Here is a 21,870-nt window from a genome sequence, read left to right on the forward strand (position 1 = left end):
AGAAATAATTCTTCAGGTTGTGTGTTTATGCACACTCAGGCATTTTCCTTCTGGTTGTGTGTGTGCGTTCAGGCATTATGCTTCTGGTGGTCTGTACGTGCGCGCTTTCAGGCATTATACTTCTGGTTGCGTGTGCGCATGCGTTCAGGCATTATGCTTCCGGTTGTGTGTGTACACACTTTCAGGCATTATGCTTCTGGTTGTGTGTGTGCGCTTGTGTTCAGGCATTTTGCCTCTGGTTGTGTGTGCGCGTGTTCAGGCAAAATGCACATCTAACCTAGCTTGCAAAGTCAGGTTAACTCTATTAAAAAGACTGCTCTAATAGCAAGTCCTGTATATGCCCAACTAGAACACGCACCGGGTTCTCATCCAACACTAGAGACTTGGACTTTTTGTCAACGTGGTCTTTTTTACATAAAATATTAATGCATTATAGCGCTGCCATATTGTGGTCCAGATGTGATGAAAATTAGGCCCTCCATGACGCTCTACCCCCCACTGCTGTTTTGGTGAATAACATCATAGGCATGCTGACTAGTACCAGGCATACGCAAAGGAAGATTTTGCACACAGTGTGGATCTGTATTAAATATTCAACAGACAGAAAAAAAATGGAAGGGGTATTATTTGGTCTGATATATAACATTGCCTCTGGGGAGGACCTTGACAATCTTTTCACCTAGCCAATCAACCGAGATCAGGAAGGACAAGAGAAAGAGATGAAGCCATTTCAGAGTATGGAGACAGCCTACAGCTCTAATATATATTCCATTGAAGAAAAGGTCAAATGTTAATATTTATTATACAGTAATAGAATGGATTACAAAAAAACACAGCAAAAATAAAAAAGTACAAAAGACTACTTCTTACTGCAGTCTTGGGAATTTATCTTAGGCTGAAGTATGATTCTATATCCTTTTCCCTAAAATGTGCACTCATTCACTCCCCCTCATGGATTGAAAATAAATGGAATATGGTGCAACACCCACTATCCCATGCTTACACAAATTCAATGATTTTGAATTCATGAGGGGAAGCGTAGGAATCAGTGCCTAAGGGGGTTGAAGGCAAAAAGCTGTATCTGGATCAGACCACTGTTTCCAGAAAGACCCTGCATCATAGTTCAGTGTCCCTCTATGATGATATAGCAAGTCCCCTTAATAAGAGCCATAGATGAAAGGGCACAGTGAAATAAATGTCTATCGCCACCATCACTTCAGCTGTAGTACCACCTGTAAGGACACAAATACACACTATCAGGATACATACACACAGATGTAGTGTGCACATAGAGTTGGATAGAGGGCTCTTGTGCCACAGAGCCTGCTTTAGCATAGACAGTGCCATTGAGGGCTTCCACCATTTTAAAGTAGTCAACTGGATGAGACTTACTATGGGTTAAGAAAGGAGTGGTCAACTAATGAATTATACTCCTGAACAAACTTTCCATAAATGCAGGTGGCAGTAAATCACCAACATTTGATTGATACCTATTCAGAGAAAACACACTCCAGCACAGTAGACAGTGGTAAGCACATTTTTTGTTTATTTATGAATTGCCAATACACTCAGAAGTAGACTACTTTATAATGGAGATAGCATGGGCAACACCATTGAGGGCTGTAGGTATTGACGTGTTGAAAGTACCGAATTGTCTGTTCAGCCAGTTAACACAGCTCAAAAACCCATACAAGACACTCAATCAGGGGTCTCTTCACATTTCCCAAGTCAACAACAGAGGCTGGGAGACACAGTGCTGTATAAAGCAATGACTACATCAAATTCTCTTCCACCTCAGGTAACTCGGGCATGCAATAAAATCAATAAAAACCACCTCAAGAAACAACGCGAACTGTGGAGACACACACACCCCTCCACACATTATTCATAGTATTATTATTCTCCTCTTTTTAAAAAAAAATAGTCGTAGTGTTCTTAGTTTAAATGTGTTGCTGTTCTTGTCCATTAGTATGTTTTGTGTGGACCCCAGGAAGAATAGCTGCTGCTTCTTCAACAGTTAACTGGGATCCGAAGAAAAATCATAAGTCATATGAGATGGGCTGTCCTCAAGTGTGTATCAAATGTACACTGTCAGCACTGCAAAAACCACACACACAAAAAATAACATACTGTGAACTGCTGTTGGGATACAAATATATTTACCTGGATAAACGCCCTTCTGTAATACACAAATGTCTTCTAGGACAGAGGGAATATGGAACGATTGGGAAAGAACAGTCCCTTTAAGTGAATGAGCGTGCAAAAACTGGCAGAAATCACCAGCTATTATGCTCCTGACATCAGTAGGTGAAAAGATAATGATATTAAACTATTGGTGGAACTGCCAAGAAAACTGTTCTCAAGCCATCCAAATCACACCCTCCACTGATGCTGGCCAAACGCTCACGCACGCATACATACACACGCAAGCACTCATACACACATGCTGTGCATAACTATGCACCACTAAAACATTGGACATACAACATGTTGACACGAACACATTTGATTGGCAATGATAATACCCTAATTGTCATAATATGTGTGCATGTACGTGTGTCCCTGAAGGTTTACCTTATTGGCAGCCTCCATTGAGCTGATGAGTGTTTGTAATTCCTCTCGGTTCATCTCGACAGACACAGGCTTCAGGGCCCCGTTCTCCTTCACGTCCAAACTGAGGTTGAGTAGAGGGGTCTGGAGAGACGAGATCTTATCGCTGGCCAATGCCAGCTGAACAGAGACAGAGAGGCTTACGATTCTAGTGTATAGAAATCATTGTGGTAGCAGTAGTAGACATGGTGAACCATACACATCAGCATTTCACCCCGGATTAATTAATGACTGACATCACATAATGTATAAATACCAGGTAAAACCCAGTTGAAACAGGTCTGTAAAAAAGCATAACCACTTTTTTCATTTGACCTGTATGTCCCATTGAGATAAAAAATATAATATATTTTTCAAGGGAGTCCTGATCAATCAGTTTACCAATCAAACAAAGATTGTGGTCTCCTCACTATAGTCCAGGGAATTCACCTTTATATGCCAGTCAAAGTCCTGGAGGGTGGAGCTGGACACGTTATTGGTCCTCTCTACCAGCGCCTGGCGGATCTCCTCCCGTCTGGCCCTCAGGACGGTCAGCACGGCCTCCCCGTACCCCCGGCCCACGTCTGCCAACGATGCCAGCACCTGCCCAAAGCAGAACAGGCTGCCAGTTGCACTAATAAAGAATCACTCATACTGTACAGTTCAAATTCAAAATAACTTAGGATTTTATTGTGTGGGATAATACATTGGCCGACATTAAACAACAAACATGATACACAAAAACTGTCAACACAGAAGACACAGGACAATATTAATTTAAACGACATGTTTTTTTGTAAATATGTTCCTTAGCTGGTCTTTCACATCTGGTGCAACAGCTCCTGGTGATTATTCAATGAATATCAAATGGCTGGTCTTGTTTCAATCTGCCTGTAATTCTATTTACACATATAAAATATTCAGTTAATTAGTTTCTCAACTGAAACAGATGAGTCTGTGTGTCCCTGTAATTGTTCATAAATATTGTCAATATGGCTGGAGGAGATGGTTGCCGTTTTACAGTCCCCTAACCAATGTTTTTTCGCGTTATTTGTAACTTATTTTGTACAGAATGTTTCTGCCACCGTCTCTTATAACCGAAAAGAGCTTCTAGATATATCAGGACAGCGATTACTCACCTCGTACTGGAAGAAGACTTTTTCTTTAAAGAGTCGGACGCAAACATCCGCACTGAGCTAAAGGGTAGAACTACCGCTTTCAAGGAGCGGAACACTAACCCGGAAGCTTATAAATATCCTGCAATGCCCTCCGGTGAACCATCAAACAGGCAAAGCGTCAATACAGGACTAAGATTGAATCGTACTACAAACTATTACAGACTACAAAGGGAAGCACAGCTGCGAGCTGCCCACTGACACAGGCATACCAGACGAGCTAAATTACTTCTATGCTCCGATTGAGGCAAGCAACACTGAAGCATGCATGAGAGCATCAGCTGTTCCGGAGCGACTGTGTGATCACTCTCTCCGTAGCCGATGTGAGTAAGACCTTTAAAACAGGTCAACGGCCGCAAGGCCAGACAGATTACCAGGACGTGTACTCCGAGGATGTGCTGACCAACTGGCAAGTGTCTTCACTGACATGTTCAATCTGTACCTGACTGAGTCTGTAATACCAACATGTTTCAAGCAGACCGCCATAGTCCCTGTGACCAAGAACACTAAGGTAACCTGCCTAAATGACTTTCGACTCGTAGCACTCACGTCTGTAACCATGAAGTGCTTTGAAAGGCTGGTCATAGCTCACAACACCATTATTCCAGAAACCCTAGACTGACTCCAATTTGCATACCGCCCCAACAGATCCACAGATGATGCAATCTCTATTGCACTCCACACTGCCCTTTCCCACCTGGATAAAAAGAACATCTATGTGAGAATGCTATGCATTGACTACAGCTCAGCGTTCAACACCATAGTGCCCTCAAAGTTCATTACTAAGCTAAGGACCCTGGGACTAAACACCTCCCTCTGCAACTGGATCCTGGACTTAATGACAGGCCCCCCAGGTGGTAAGGGTAGGTAACAACACATCCACGCTGTTCCTCAACACGGGAGACCCTCAGGGGTGCGTGCTCAGTCCCCTCCTGTACTCCCTGTTCACTCATGACTGCATGGCCAGGCACGACTCCAACACCATCATTAAGTTTGCCGATCACACAACAGTGGTAGGCCTAATCACCGACTACGGTGAGACAGCCTATAGGGAGGAGGTCAGAGACCTGGCTGTGTGGTGCCAGGATAACAACCTCTCCCTCAATGTAATCAAGGCAAAGGAGATGATTGTGGACAACAACAAAAGGAGGACCGAGCATGTCCCCATTCTCATCGACAGGGCTGTAGTGGAGCAGGTTGAGAGCTTCAAGTTCCTTGGTGTCCACATCACCAACAAACTATCATGGTCCAAAAACACCAAGACCGTAGTGAAGAGGGCACGACAAAGCCTATTCCCCCTCAGAAGACTGAAAAGATTTGGTATGGGTCCTCAGATCCTCAAATATTTCGAAGGCTGCACCATCGAGAGCATCCTGACTGGTTGCATCACTGCCTGGTATGGCAACTGCTCGGCCTCCGACCGCAAGGCACTACAGAGGGTAGTGCGTATGACCCAACTGGGGCCAAGCTTCCTGCCATCCAGGACCTCTATACTAGGAGGCAGAGGAAGGTCCTAAAAATTGTCAAAGACTCCAGCCACCCTAGTCATAGACTGTTCTCTCTGCTCCCGCATGGCAAGCCGTACCGGAGCGCCAAGTCTAGGTCCAAAAGGCTTCTTAACAGCTTCTACCCCCAAGCCATAAGACTCCTGAACAGCTAATCAAATGACTACCCAGACTATTTGCATTACCCCCCCCCCCTCTTTTTTACGCTGCTGCTACTCTGTTTATTATGTATGCATAGTCACTTTAACTCTACCTACATGTACATATTACCTCAATTACCTCGACTAACCTGTACCCCCGCACATTGACTCTGTACCAGTACCCCCTGTATATAGCCTCACTACTGTTATTTTACTGCTGCTCTTTAATTATTTATTATTTTTTACTTAACTCTTATTTTTCTTAAAACTGCATTGTTGGTTAAGGGCTTGTAAGTATTTCACTGTAAGATGATCTACACCTGTTGTATTCGGCGCATGTGACAAATACGATTTTATTTGATGTAACTCGTTACTGAAGGAAGGAGGAAACCGCACACTGCTCTTGATAGTATCACCGATATTTAATAAGCTTACGTATCGGCCACACGGCCTTCATCAGAGCTTTTGTAATTTTTTAAAATTTGCACCCTTATGTAGACCTGGCCCCACCCACATCCGTTCTACACATCGAAGGGGGTTGGAGGCAAAGGAAAAACAAATAAGTGCTACCAAATATAACAATATGCATTTCATAAATATTACAAAAGTGTATAAATAAGGCGTATTGAACACGTCTGTAAAATCTCAATGAGGACATAGCAAGTTTTCATTAGTCATTGGGTACATCGTACGAAAAACATCATAATTATCTACAATAGACACATATTTCATGTTCAAATTCACAACATAACATACATAGGCATTTCATCATTAAGTCCTTTAGGAAATAATGTCTGGAGGGTGAAAATCCCAAAACATTCTCTTTTACTCAGAGTATTATTAATATCTCCTCCTCTGTCTGATATCTTAACTTTCTCTATGCAACAAAATCTAAAGGTTTTGCTTCATGTCATTGAAATGTACAGCGACTGGATAATCCCTGTCGTTTCTCCTGATTGAACAATTATGTTCACTAATTCTCTGTTTGAGAGAGCGGGTGGTTTTACCAACATAACAGAGCCCACATGGACATTTAATAATGTAAATAACATAGGTGGCGGAACACGTAATAATGTATTTTATTTGGAACCGTTTTCCTGTGTGTGGGTGGCAGAAATATTCACACGTCATCATATTGTTGCACTGTGCGCATCCTCTGCATTTATAGCTACCATTTGACGATTTGGTAGAGGGCGTAAAAGAGCTTGGCTAATTTTCTTTTGTGGCTGGCAGTTGGCATGAACCATTTTATTGCGTAAATTGCGACCTCTCCTATACACAATACGTGGTGGATATTTAAATTCAGCCGGCAAAGCTGGGTCCGATGATAAAATATGCCAGTGTTTCTTGACCACACTTCCCACTTTTCGCAAATTTGAACATAAAATATGTGTCCATTGTAGATTATTCTGACGTTTTTCGTACGATGTACCCAATGACTAATGAAAACTTGCTATGTCCTCATTGAGATTTTACAGACGTGTTCAATACGCCTTATTTATACACTTTTGTAATATTTATGAAATGCATATTGTTATATTTGGTAGCACTTATTTGTTTTTCCTTTGCCTCCAACCCCCTTCGATGTGTAGAACGGATGTGGGTGGGGCTAGGTCTACATAAGGGTGCAAAAAAAAAATTTATCACAAAAGCTCTGACGAAGGCCGTGTGGCCGATACGTAAGCTTATTAAATATCGGTGATACTATCAAGAGCAGTGTGCGGTTTCCTTTTTCCTTCAATTGTTGCCATGCACCTGCAAATAAGATTGCTCAGATGTGCAAGTGCCTTTTGAATTGTATGTAACTCGTTACTGAAATAACTTAGCTACTGAAATAACTAATATGTAACATTTAGCACTTGAAAATGTAGACCTAGTTGTTGGCATTGAATGTTACTATGCTGTGTCAAAGTTAAATTCTATGGGAACAGTATGATTGATGCCTGGTTGAACTTTCCTCCTGAGTGCCAAACAACATAGCAACCTGAAACCAACACACTGTATACACCTGACACACTCAACCCATGGTCTACTCTGCAGCCATAACAAACACAGCCTACCACACACTGCAGCACTCACACAGGGGGTGCCCATTTTTGTTCTTGCTCAGCAAAAACACAGCACCCTCGGAGCATCCCCCAGGAATGGATTAAGAAACACTGACCTAACCCTACACTCTTCATATTTCCCCAACAAACCCAACACACTATACTTCAGCCATCAAGAGGCCCTACACAAACCTAATACACACTGAAGAGTCAAACACCCTGTGACTGACATAGAACCTTCAAAAACCAGGGAGTCACTGCATTGTACACCTTAGAAACCCAACTCCAGTCACATCTGAGTCAATGGTCAGTCATGCATGGAACATGACTCTGTCAAACATGCATGATACAACTCCAAACTCACTGACTCCTAGCTCACCTCTTCGTCTGGGGTGTTCTTACCGACGGCGAGCCGGAACAGAGAGGAGAGGGAGTCAAGGAGCTCCATCCATTCTACAAGGGTCCACATGTCACCATAGTCTGCCATCCGAGGGGACTCCCGCCCACATACACCATCCACCACCCTGTGTAATAGCTGGGGGAAAGAAAATGTGTATCATCATCATGATGATGGTAGCCTATGGTAGGATTTAATCTACCCACCAAAACAAGTCAGTAAACAATGCCATGCCCATGTTTGTGTGGAGGTCATAGTGTTTTGGAGTAACTGACTTATCTGCATGCTTTGGATTTACAATCAAGCATAATGCTCTCTCTGCTGGTCAATTGTTGGTTCAGTGTGTGCTTATGACAATGACATGGGCACACTTTGCCAAATTGAGCCCTAACAGCTACACCCAGGCAATCATAGATCAGAAAGGATTACACGGGTTTAAATAATATGATGACAGCTCCACAAAGCCTATCATGAGTAAAGTTGAAGTAATTACCATATCCTTTCAGACCTACTAGAGTATTTATAGGGGCGGTTTACGATTGAGTATTGATATGCTTTCCAAATGGTTAGATGCAGAAAACACACAATGGATCATCAATACACATTGTATCTGAATTGGGGAGCTTGCAACAACATTGTAAGCTACATAGTTACAACAGTACTACAAATCACATTTTAGCCCTTGATTGAGAGTATAATATCTTGTTTTCATATTATATAAACAGCCCCGAGGGTACTCAAAAGCCTCTGTTGTATCGTCTCATCTGAATGCACAAGCAAAGTATTTAATCCATTGGATTGTAAACCTAATGGAAATCCTTTCTCCTCCTTCTGTAATACTATGTAGTTTAGTTTGTAGAGCATGGCGTTTGGAACACCAGGATAGTGGGTTCAATTCCCGGGCCACCCATACGTAAAATGTATGCAAGCATGACTGTATGTCAATTTGTTTAAAAACGTCTGCTAGATGGCATATATTACAATGGCCTGTTGCTATGTAAAAAAAAAAGACTTTTTTTTTTTTAAGTAAACGCATGCACGGGTTCTCCTGATATTGCACTGTCTAGCTCCAGGACAGTGGTGAAAAAAATGCGACATGTATGAATCAAGGAAATTAATGTATTATACTTACTTTTGGACATTCTTCAGGGCGTAATTTGTCAAGTAAATGTACCATGTTTTGTTGTCGAGTTTCGCCTTCCTTGAAAAACGTCACGAATCAGCTGATAAGTGATCACATGGTAAACCGGGGAAATCTGCTGTTTCCTGAGAGTACTTTTTCAGCGTGGCTAAACATTGGGATTTGTAATTATCATAACTCAAAATGGTCCATAAACAAAGGGCGCCTTCAAGTGGATAACTTTGTCAAGACTAGAGGGAATACAGTTTATGTCAAATTGATGTCTCCTTTTTTTTTTTTTTGCATATTAGCCAAACCAAACCCTTTTCCAAAAGTATCCAAATTCTCCCAACCTGCTGCGTAAGTTAAATCAAAATGTATGAAGAAAAAGGCCTTTTTCTTATAAAAAAAAATGCAGATTTGTAAAACTATTTAGAATCTTTAAAACGTATACAAAATAAAATGTATTCGCTACGTGTCTGTATTTGGTTTGATATAACGTTCATGTATTATTTTTTCTTCTCTTCCTTATTTCTTTGTGTAATCCCTCTGGCTGTTCTGTTTGTGTTTTGCATGTTGCTGTTTAATAAATAAAAATAATAACTTACTACGAAAAGTGAATTCTGACATAATGTATCCCGTGTTGTCGAACCCCCGCCATTAAAAGTGTGTTGCATTATGGGGATTTTAAAAAATCTGATTTGCCGACTACATCAGACAAGGAGAGGCCAAGCGAGAGGTTTTACTCAGCTCAAAGTATGTCCACGAAAATGACTCCACGAAGTGAGGAATTTTTGTATGGAGGTCAATAAGAGTGTGGAATTTGGTGTAATTGCAAATTTGCTAAGTGAGGTTTATTTGATCGAATTAAAGTTACGTAATGGTTAGATTGTTATGAATGTACTTTTTTTGATATAAGTGGACGCACGTGGCATTTCGGCAACTAGGGGGGAAAAACTACTTTAAATTGGAGTTGTCTGTTGTCATAGAGATAGATAGAGGACTCTGTTTTTGCGTGTGCATTACCATGACAGGCTTTCACCATTCTATAGTAGTCAACTGGGTGGGGATTCCGACGAGTTGGGAGCAATCAGCCAATGAAAAATAAGAAAATTGAGTACTTTAAAATAGAGAGAGCGTCAATGCCGATGTCCATGCTGTCACAGACGCTATGATGGTACAGATACAAATGTGAGTCCTCTATCTAGCTCTATGCCCTCTCATTGGCTAGAATGGTCACACGTGATCTCGCCTCCTCCTGTCTGCTTCCATCCATATAAGGATATTAAAAATAAAAAAATATGTATATATTGACAACAAATCAATACAGAAAGTACATAAGGGAACACACGTATAATAGATGATATATAATGGACAATCGAGCTAGGGGGTACAATATCACATTACATTTACACAAGGACCTTAAGGGACATACATACACTTACAATTCTAACAGCTTGTTTGTTAGTAGAGTATTTAATAGTCTTAAAATACAGTTCAATTTATTTTTGTAGGGTAGGAAAATGTGTTTTTTTGTTAGTAAATTTACATTTGTGTATATGAAATTTGGCCAAAAGAATAATGAAATTAATTACATAAAAATGTTTCAGCTTGTTTTTATCGTATGTAAAGAATCCAAGCACTACATCTCTCCACAATAGTGTAACATCTTCATAAATGTGTTCAATTATAAATCTACTGATGTCTTGCCACAGTTTTCTTACATGTATACAATGCCAAAGAGATACAACACTGTTTCTGGGTGGTCATTACAAAAGGAGCAATTTGAGTTGATGTTTTCCTTAAACTTCTTCATATAGTGGTTGGCAGGATAATATTTATGAATAATTTTAAAGGAAACCTCCTTAATTTTGTTAACAAGTAGGTATGTGTGTGGCAACATCCAAACTTTTCCCCAACAGATATTATCAATAAATCCATTCCAATAAGGCATGACATAAGGTATAGGTTCAACAGCCTGTTGTTGAATGGGCCAAAAGAGAAACAAATCTTTCCTACTGATGAGTCAACAGGGTCAATAGAAGGTAGGCTCTGAGGGTCAGGTCTTGACACGTTCCTGAATAACAGAGCAACACCGGAGGGAATGGTGTCTAAAACAATTGCAAAATCTTTGGGTGTTACAGGGACCTTGTAAAGAGATAAGAATTCCTTATAACTGAGTAAAAGACCCTCTGCATTTACCAGTTGGCTCACCAATAGGATATTATTTCGGAACCAATATTCTAAAAACAAAGAAGTATTTTTATACAAAATATCCCGATTATTCCATATATAATATCTGTGTGGAGAAAACTTGTGTTTATAAATTAAGGACCATGACAAGAAAACCTGCCGATGAAAAGCAGAAAGTTTCACTGGAATTTTGTCAATATTATAATTGCACAACAACATGAAGTTAAGGCCACCAAAAGTAGAGAAGACATGGAATTGTCTTAGGAATTGTTTTATCCAATTGATCTTAAAAGTATTATTTAAAGTAGTAAAGTCCAGAAAATTCAGTCCACCATTCTCATAAGTGTTCATTACAACAGTTTTCCTAATGTAATGGGTACGGTTTCTCCAAAGAAAGTTGAAAAGCATCTGGTCTATCTCCTTGCTTATTTCACTGTCAAGATATAAAGATAGAGCGCCATATGTTAGTCTAGAGATACCTTCAGCCTTGGTTATTAAGACTCTACCTTTTAAAGACAAGTCCCTCTGTAGCCATTGATTTAGCTTTTTCTGGGTATTTTTAATAAGAGGGTTAAAATTTAGTAAGCCTCTAGACTTCTGATCCTTTTTAATGGTTATGCCTAAATATGTAAGTTCTTCTTTTACTGGAATACCATAATATGAAGGTGTCACACAATATTTGACAGCTATGAGTTCACATTTATTAATGTTAAGGTATAGACCAGATGCTTTGGAAAAGGATTGTATCACATTGATCGATATGGGAATTTGGTTAGCGTCTTTCAGAAAAAGTGTAGTATCATCAGCCAGCTGGCTTATAATAATTTATTTACCAGCTATGGAAATACCTTGTACAGGACTATTTTTTAAAGAATTTGCAAGAAGTTGGGTGTTTAATAAAAAACAGATACGGGGAGATAGGACAACCTTGCCTAATTCCTCTCTTTAACTCAAATCTAGGTGAGGTGCCATATTTCAATTTGATAGAGCTGTTACCATTTGCATAGAGAGTCTTAATAGCTTTACAGAAAAAATCCCCAAAGCCAAGTCTCTCAAGGGAGTGGAAGAGAAATTGATGCTCTACTGTGTCAAATGCTTTATAAAAATCTAAAAATAATATGAAGCAATCCTCAGTTATTAGGTCTGAGTAGTCAAGTATGTCTAATACTAGTCTGACATTGTTAGAAATATGTCTGTTTCTCATGAAGCCAGACTGTGTTCCATCAATGATTGCATCCAGGACTTCTTTAATTCTTTTTGCAAGTAGTAAAGCTAATATCTTATAGTCATTATTAAGAAGACAAATTGGACGCCAGTTATCGATGAGCAGCACTTATTTTTTAGGCTTAGGTATCAGTGTTATTAACCCCGGACTCATTGTAGGAGGGAGAACATTGTTTTTAATACTCTCTAAAAAGACTTCAAATAGGAAGGGAGCTATTTGTTCAGAAAATAATTTGTAAAATTCTGATGTAATTCCATCAACACCTGGTGATTTATTGTTCTTTAGATGTTTGATAGACTCTATAATCTCTTCAACTTTGATGGGCTCATCACACTGTTTAGATTCCATATCACTGATAGAGTGAACATTATTCAGTGAGTTAAAAAACATATCTGTGGATTCCTGACAGTACGTAGAGCTATACAATTTTCTGTAAAAATTGCTACAGTATTTAGCGATTATTTTTTGGTCATCTGTAATAACACCATCAATGTTTAATTTATGGATAGTGTTATTTTTAGAGTGAAATTTCTCAAGTCTAAAGATATAGGATGAATTCTGTACTTCCTCCTCAATCCATTTTATCCTAGATCTAATAAAGGCTCCTTCTGCTTTTAATCTATATATATTATCCAGTTTATTTTGTAACCCAATTAGTTCCATCTTCTCCTCCCCCGAGAGGCCGCCTGGGGACCTCTGAGAAAGGGAAGTTATCTTAATGATCACCTTTTCCTCCTCAGCTCTTCTGGTCTTAGCAAGATTACTACCATATTTTCTAAGGTATTTGGACACCTCAAATTTAAAGAGCTCCCAGTTCTTGCAATAAGATTTTTCTTCACAAGCCCTTTCCCAAAAGTGTGAGAGCAGATCTTTAACCTCAAATTTAACTATATCATTATTTAATAATGAGCTATTTAGCTTCCAGTAAGATGCACTGCCAAGGTTAGTATCAGGGGTAAATATTTTGATATCAATGTAAATGGCCCTATGGTCTGTGAGGGGAGTAGTACAGATATTTGTAGTAACACACTCACTATCAATACATTTGGATATAAGCCAAAAATCTATTCTGGATTGTCAGGATATTAAAATACTTTCAAGTTTTTAATGTCACATGCACAAGTACAGTGAAATACATTTCTTGAAAACACAACGATCAATAACAATGTAATACTATAAAACACACATGAGAATAGGAAAAAATACAAAGAACACAGTAAGCATACTTGGCTCCCAGTTGTAAAAGAAAATATGTGCTTGTAAGAAATGCTCCTCAGGCAATCTAGCTGAAAGGATACGCAAAGGCACAGTACCAACAGCTGACATGAAGAGGGGACTGGAATTGGAGATGACAGTGACTACTGCAAGATGCAGAATGTCAACTTCTCACCCTGTGGCCTCATCATACATCCATAGGCGGAAATCCCAGGGGGGACGGGGGGGGACACGACCCCCCCATCTTGGGAAAAATATGATTTGTCCCCCGCAATATATCACTGTAAACATAACTATGTAATTTCAATAATATTAATAATACGCAATGAAAGCACTTGTGCTGATTATAGACACTTAATAGCGCATTTAAATTTCAAAAGATTGCGACCCCCCCCGCCCTTTGCCTCACAATGGTTTGATCCACTGCCAGTTCTTTAGCTGGCAAGGTAATAAAGGGTTCGTATCTACTGTCCGAAAGGGACATGTACGTAACTGACGTGAGGTTAATCCAGTCAATCCATAGCAGGTCCATAGCAATGTTATTTATTTATTTTTATGTTGGCAGGGTTCACACACTAGTTGAATTTGCAGAGCTAGCGCGCAAACTAAAGCAAACATTAACTATCAAGCTAGCTAGTACCTATTCCATTTATGTGGCGTCGTCAAAGATGGAATCTGCTATCGTCAGTTTATTCCAAGATCAGCATGCAGCTGTAGTGCTTCGACGTCCCTGTGATAAGGTTAGCAATAAACTGAAGTCCAAACTGAACAGAACAGAACTACACTCTCTTTTACCATTGTCTTAAATATATATAATGGTCTCGTTGCAAAAGATAAATTGTCGCTAGTGAACTTTTTTTATTTTATTTTATTTCAACTTTATTTAACCAGGTAGCAAAGATTATAGCAAACACACAGAAACGGAATTGGTGCTCGCTAGCTTTACAAATTCAGCTATTGTTGGAAGCCAGCCAATATGAAACAAACTATTTAAATTACAAAAGGTTGCAGCATGTGTTGTGTAAATGTGTGTGTGTGCAGCTAGGCCAGCCAGCCAGCCAGGTAGAAAAATGGCAGAAAAAAGTAAGAAGACGGACATCAGAGTATTTGTCAGTACACCAAAACGCATAGTAAGAACTCTAGTATCCTAATATCTCAAAGACTAGTTGATAAAATGTTCATAAGAAAGAAGTGAAATGCTAATGGAAATGTTTCACAATGATGTCATTAGGCAGAGCAGGCAACAGATGGCACACAGACAGCAGAGCTGGGGACAGATATGCAGGGACAGACTGGCAGAGACAGGGAGTCTCAGGTAAGTTTGTTGAGTCTTTGTTTGGCAACATTATGAAAGGTTCTCAATTTTTTTGACTTGTAAAATAGGGACATAATTGGAAAATGCCATGGATACCCCCACTCTCAACTTAAACTGGTGACTAAACTAAGATTTGTTTACGGCAATGGTATTGCTGTTGTGATTAATTGTGTAGTTTTGGGTACCGGTAGTTAGGAGTACGGCAAACACCTTATTTATTTTCTAGGAGACCGGCTGAGTCAGTTAGGGGGGTGAAAGGGAAAGAGCCAGGAAGAGAGACTTCAGAGGACAGTGTCACAGCCACGGCAGGACCAAGTGTCACCCTTGTTGCCAGCAGCACCAGTATAGGGGACAGTGGCACAGCATTGTCCAGTTACCACAGTGATGGCACAAAACCATATCAGCCACACCTACAATTTATAGAACCGCAAACTCTTGCCAACAGAGTGTTGACGTTTCAAGAGAGATGGTTTCGCGATTTCCCCTGGCTACATTATAATCCATCAATAAAAGGAGTGTTGTGTTTTCACTGTAGCCAAGGGTTTTCAAGCCAGCCATCTTTTGGCCAAAGAGCTGATGCTGCCTTCATTAGTGCAGGATTTAGGAACTGGAGAAAAGGCATTGAAAAATTCACAGCACATCAAAATTGCCAAACCCACCGCCACTTTGTAATTGTAACAGCACACCAGCTAAATCCAATCAGTGTCCAGTTATGTCCAGCGCGTGGGTTAAACAGCTGGATGACGCAAGGCATTGCTTGATGAAAATTGTTAGTTCGGTGCGGCATGTAGTAAGACAGGGACAAAGGCCACATGGATGACAGTGGGAATTTATACCAGATTTTGAAACTTATGGCAGAAGAGGATGATCCCATTTTACTGAAGTGGTTAACAGAGCGTACCACAATGTACACAGGCCCCAAATCACAGAATGAAATTCTGAACATCATGGCCAATAGTCATTCGAGGCATTGCAGCTGAGATTAGGTCTCTTCCGATTGTACAATTTTCATTAATTGTTGATGGTACTCAAGATGTCTCTGGTGCTGAACAGGAGAGTGTCTGTCTGCGTTATGTTGACCATGACCATGTCCCTCACAAGGAGTTTATTGGGCTATACAGGGTGTCGGAGACAACAGGCGAGGGCATTGCGAAAGTGCCAACTGATGTGTTGTTGAGGAAACCCGCAAACATATGCTCGGTTCTTTTGTTCAGTAGTGTGTATAGCAGTGGTTCTCAACCTTTTTGGGGTACTGGAACCCCTGCATATTTTGAGGCAAGGCAGGCAAGGTTTTGAGCAGTCCTCAGGGACCTCCACCCCCTCTATATTATATGTAAACTTACTGGAAACCTTGTGGTACTGACTACATTCATTACACTTTTTTATTTCACGGACCCCTTGCAATTAGTCCATGGACCCCTGTTTGAGAACCCCTGGTGTAATTGATATTTGTTCTTTTGTTTAGTAGTTTTCAGGACACTTACAAATGATTTATTTCATGTTATTTTATTTAAAATGGCCTACTTTGTGCGACATACTTGTCCATAGCTGCTGTTTGAAGAGTTGAGACACTGACTGAGTTGAGACACTGACTGAGTTGAGACACTGACTGAGTTGAGACACTGGCTGAGTTGAGACACTGGCTGAGTTGAGACACTGGCTGAGTTGAGACACTGGCTGAGTTGAGACACTGGCTGAGTTGAGACACTGGCTGAGTTGAGACACTGGCTGAGTTGAGACACTGGCTGAGTTGAGACACTGGCTGAGTTGAGACACTGAAGGATATTTTGTTTGATTTATTTGGGTTTTTCATTGAAGTAGTTATTTTGCTTTTAGAACTACTTATTTTAAGCTTTTTGTTCTTGCAAAGATATTGTAGACTCAGGCCAGGTGGACATATTTAATGACTATATAAATGTATCAGAAAAAGTCCAATTAAAAGGTCAATTCAATACGGAGACCAACTTTGTGATGGTTCTCAATGGAGATTCTTTTAGATGTGATCACACCATGTTCATTGTATTTATGAAAACTACACCCATACAGTGTACAGTACCATTGTCACCTACTGACCTTTCTTGATATTGCTGGTTGTAAGTACGAATACCTGCATACATACTGGACTGGTAAGGAGCACTGCTATAACTATTATTAGTAGTAGAATTATAATGATTTAAACATTTGAACAAGTTGGGAAAACCCTTCAGTTAACTACTGTACCTATCAATTATCCAGTTGTAGGAATTATGGTTCCTCAATATACATTTAACAACGTATGCTATGTGTTACAGCACTACTTTTGGTGTCCCCCTCAGGAATTGCTCTTGAGAAAATTTAATGTAATTGTCCCCTCCAAGGTTGATCTCAGATTTTCGCCCCTGCATACATCCTGACGTCCCTTGGCTTGCCACTTCTCCTGATGGCCTGGTCTACGACCCTCTCGAGCATCCATCTTTTGGCCTAGTTGAGAATAAGAACCCAAACGTAAAGGGTTTTGTGGATTGCAAGTACATTCACATGCATAACGGTGAACCTTCCCTGAAGAAGCAGCATGCCTACTATTGGCAAGTTCAAGGTCAGCTCTACATCACTGGGTTGGAGTGGTGTGACTTTGTTGTCTGTGCGCATGAGGACATTCTGGTCGAGAGAATATAAAGAGACCCAGTGGTGTTCTCACTAATTAGAGAGAAGGGTGACTGTTACTACTTATGTGTACATGCAAAAGTTCTTAGGCAGGACAGACTAAATAACAACGGACATGTTCCTTGATCTTTCAATTAATGAAAGAGAAACAAACCAACAAATCTGTCTGTGCAATTAATAATTTAAAATAATTCAGTAAAATTGTTTCTGTTCTTTTGTCACTGTAAATAAAAACTCTTTACAACATTGTGTTTGGAGTAAGCAGTGGTGTTTATTATCATCAATAAATGGACTACAGGGTGTAACAGCAAAAAAAGGAAAGATGCATTGCAGTAGTAGCTTATTGCGCCTTGGACCATGCCTTAATTAACAAGAGGTCCACACTGTTAGTTTTGTGAGAAGGCAAGCCACAGCCCAGATGCCGGGGATGCTTCCCATCAGTGACACGAGGATCTCTTGGACATGGTAGTTATTCCACTGGAATTGCAAAGGCACGGCTCCCTTCTTCAAACGGCGAAGCCCACTAGAAGGTTCAATGAAATCTTAATTTCTTAACTTTCAATAACGATGCCGCACCAACTAATAACATTAACACTAACGTTAGCTAGGTAACGTTACTGGTAGCTAACGTTTGCTAGCTAAAGAGACAAACAAAATACACTAACTAAACGGATAAACAGAATTTTCAAGAAGAATGATTTTTAAAAAACGCTATAGAAATATGATTATATTAATATACTGAGGTAATGATAAAACAAGCGACTTCGAGGCTACAATCAGGCTGACAGGAAGCTATGTATCGGATAGGAAGTGGGCGTTGCTACGTTGTGCAATAGGTATGTAGAGAAAAACACTAGCGCTTTGGTGGGCGGGCTTTTCCTTCCGAACAGTACTTTCAAATAGTGTGCCAGGGTTCGTCTTGGAAGCACGCTTTCCACTATGCTAAATATGAATCAAATCTGTTGAAATTACATTCACAGAATTTGAAAGTTACAGCAAGGCGTTGGTGAGGACGCTATGTAGCAACTTGTCATTTGGTCGAAACTAATTAGATTAGAAAATTATTGTTTGCTCTGTAGTTAGTTGGTTGTCTTTGCTAGTTAGCAAGCTGATATCTGCTCAAATTGGGTAACGTTAGTTAGCTTGCTAGCGATGTTTTGACATGGGAGAGAAGATTAGATGGGAGAGAAGATTAGATGTACAGTTGCTTCAATCGGGGTGTTGGAGTACCCAAACGAAATGGCGGCAAACTGCCCCAGAGCTAAAAAAAAAAAAAAAGTGCGATCTCTCAGATTCTATCTTAATTAGAGAGTTAGACGTCTATGTTGAACGAATGCAATGATATACATTTTTATTGGCATACTATTAGCTGCTTTTCCTGAAAATGTCTGATATACAGTACCAGTCAAAAGTTTGGACACCTACTAATTCCAGCGTTTTTCTTATTTTTTAAATATTTTCTACATTGTATAATAGTGAATACATCAAAACTATGAATTAACACATGGAATCATGTAGTAACCAAAAAAGTGTTAAACAAATAAAAATATGTTATATTTGAGGTTCTTCAAAGTAGCCATCCTTTGCCTTGAGGACAGCTTTGCATTCTCTTGGCATTCTCTCAACCAGCTTCATGAGATAGTCACCTGGAATGCATTTCAATTAATAGGTGTGCCTTGTTAAAAGCTAATTTGTGGAATTTATTTCCTTAATGTGTTTGAGCCAATCAATTGTGTTGTGACAAGGTAGGGGTGGTATACAGAAGATCGCCTTATTTGGTAAAAGACCACATACATATTATGGCAAGAACAGCTCAAATAAGCAAAGAGAAACAACAGTCCATCATTACTTTAAGACAATAAGGTCAGTCAATCCAGAACATTTCAAGAACTTTTAAAGTTTCTTCAGTTGCAAGTCGCAAAAACCATCAAGCGCTATGATGAAACTGGCTCTCATGAGGACCGCCACATGAAAGGAAGACCCAGAGTTACTTTTGCTGCAGAGGATAAGTACATTAGTTAACTGCATCTCAGATTGCAACGCAAATAAATGCTTGAGTTCTAGTAACGGATACATCTCAACATCAACTGTTCAGATGAGAACAAACTCTACTTATTTATTTAGAATGCAAAAGACACTTAACCAGCATGGCTACCACAGCATTCTGCAGCAATACACGATCCCATCTGGTTTGCACTTAGTGGGACTATCATTTATTTTTCAACAGGACAATGACCCAAAACACACCTCCAGGCTGTGTAAGGGCTATTTAACCAAGAAGGAGAGTGATGGAGTGCTGCATCAGATGACCTGGCCTCCACAATCACCTGACCTCAACCCAATTGAGATGGTTTGGGATGAGTTGGACTCCAAAGTGAAGGAAAAGGATCATCTTGTCTTGTCTGGACCCAGTGCAGATCTAGGATCATTGTTGCTTTTAGATCATAATGTATCAAATTACATGGACTGGTGGGACCTGACCCTAGATCAGCACTCCTACTCTTGGATGCTTTGTGAATATGGGCTCTGGTGTGATCTTAGGCATACCCCCACCCACCCTTCTTTCTGTGTATCCCCTGATAGAGGACCTGAACTCCTGGTCGTGCTGTCGTTCTGACTGCAGCTGTGGACCCATGGCCTGATTTCACTGTGTATGCTACCTTGTTCCGGACCCCTGCTTATCAAGCTTAGCCAGGTAGTCACTGCTTCTGTGTGGATGAAACAGCTGCGTGTTACAAAGCCACATGCTCTAAGTCGCCTGATGTATTGTTCTCTCTACCTTCTTGCCCTTTGTGCTGTTGTCTTTGCCCAATAATGTTTGTACCTTGTTTTGTGCTGATACCATGTTGTGTTGATGCCATGCTATGTTGTTGTCTTAAGTTTCTCTTTATGTAGTGTTGTTGTGTCTCTCTTGTTGTGATGTGTGTTTTGACCTAAATTGAATTTTTTATTTTTAATCCCAGCCCCCTAACCCGCAGGAGTCCTTATGCATTTTGGTAGGCCATCATTGTAAATACGAATTTGTTCTTAACTGACTTGCCTAGTTAAATAATGGTAAAATAAAAAGTTGTCTCTGCTCTACCAAGATGTTTCAATGGGCTGATGTGGGTAATAATAATACAAAGATCACCATTGTAAATGTATTTTCTCTTTAAAGCTTTTGTCCTTTTTATGCCGTTGTGTTTACCACTGTATATACACATACATACAGTGCATTTGGAAATTATTCAGACCCCTTGACTTTCTCCACATTGTTACATTACAGCCTTATTCTAAAATGGATTAAACAGGTTCTATCTCAAGGCCATCAGACTGTTAAAGAGCCATCACTAACATTGAGTGGCTGCTGCCAACATACTGACTCAATCTCTAGCCACTTAATAATTAAAAATTGGATGTAATAAATGTATCACTAGTCACTTTAAACAATGCCACTTTATATAATGTTTACATACCCTACATTACTCATCTCATATGTATATACTGTACTCCATACCATCTACTGCATCTTGCCTATGCCGTTCGGCCATCGCTCATCCATATATTTATATGTACATATTCTTAATCATTCCTTTACACTTATGTGTATAAGGTAGTTGTTGTGAAATTGTTCGATTGCTTGTTAGTGTAACGAACGTCGTCGGGAAAAGGAGAAGACCAAGGTGCAGCGTGGTACGTGTCCATATTTATTAAATGAACAGTGAAATAACAAAAATAACAAAGATAACGACCGAAACAGTACTGGCTGGTGCAGACACACAAAACAGAAAACAACTACCCACAAACACAGGTGGGAACAGGCTACCTAAGTATGGTTCTCAATCAGAGACAAGGATTGACAGCTGCCTCGGATTGGAAACCATACCAGGCCAAACACATAGAAAAGGACAACATAGAACAAAACATAGAATGCCCACCCCATCTCACGCCCTGACCAAACCAAAATAGAGACATAAAAAGGATCTCTAAGGTCAGGGCATGACAGTACCCCCCCCCCCCCCCAAAGGTGCGGACTCCGGCCGAAAAACCTAAACCTATAGGGGAGGGTCTGGGTGGGCATCTATCGCGGTGGTGGCTCTGGTGTGGGACGTGGATCCCGCTCCACCTTAGTATTGGCCCACTTAGGTGGCGCCTCTGGAGCGGAGACCCTCGCAGCGGGCTCCGGACAGGAGGGCGACTCTGGCGGCTCCGGACAGGAGGGCGGCTCCGGACAGGAGGGCGACTCTGGCGGCTCCGGACAGAAGGGCGTCCGTCGCTGGAGGCCTCGTGCCATAACTCCTCACTGGAGGCTTCGTGCCATGGATC

The 21,870-nt window shown here is 40.4% G+C and overlaps 2 protein-coding genes across 5 annotated transcripts in view; one reads left to right on the top strand and one right to left on the bottom strand.

Annotated features, from left to right (window-relative positions):
• Positions 1-783: 783 nt before the first annotated feature.
• On the bottom strand, positions 784-9,661 carry LOC129813020 (COMM domain-containing protein 8-like). 4 transcript variants are annotated; one of them, XM_055865138.1, is made up of 6 exons: positions 9,583-9,661; positions 8,987-9,055; positions 7,837-7,992; positions 3,040-3,192; positions 2,575-2,730; positions 784-1,232 (listed from the first exon to the last, which is right to left on the bottom strand). In XM_055865138.1, the coding sequence occupies exons 1-6, from the start codon at positions 9,649-9,651 to the stop codon at positions 1,212-1,214; spliced, it is 624 nt and encodes a 207-aa protein (XP_055721113.1). In that variant the 5' UTR covers positions 9,652-9,661; the 3' UTR covers positions 784-1,211. The 4 variants fall into 4 exon arrangements, with proteins under 4 accessions (XP_055721113.1, XP_055721116.1, XP_055721115.1 ...); XM_055865141.1 differs by having other exon boundaries at positions 8,987-9,077; positions 9,583-9,602; XM_055865139.1 differs by lacking the exon at positions 784-1,232 and adding an exon at positions 1,522-2,097.
• A 9,199-nt stretch (positions 9,662-18,860) lies between these two features.
• Positions 18,861-21,870, top strand: part of LOC129813021 (phospholipid-transporting ATPase VD-like) — a 48,203-nt gene continuing 45,193 nt past the window's right edge. Inside the window, exon 1 of the mRNA XM_055865144.1 lies at positions 18,861-20,260. The gene's annotated coding sequence lies outside the window, so the exon portion shown is untranslated. The remainder of the gene's footprint in view (positions 20,261-21,870) is intronic.

This window comes from Salvelinus fontinalis, chromosome 16 (genome assembly GCF_029448725.1).
Source record: "Salvelinus fontinalis isolate EN_2023a chromosome 16, ASM2944872v1, whole genome shotgun sequence".
NCBI lineage: Eukaryota > Metazoa > Chordata > Actinopteri > Salmoniformes > Salmonidae > Salvelinus > Salvelinus fontinalis.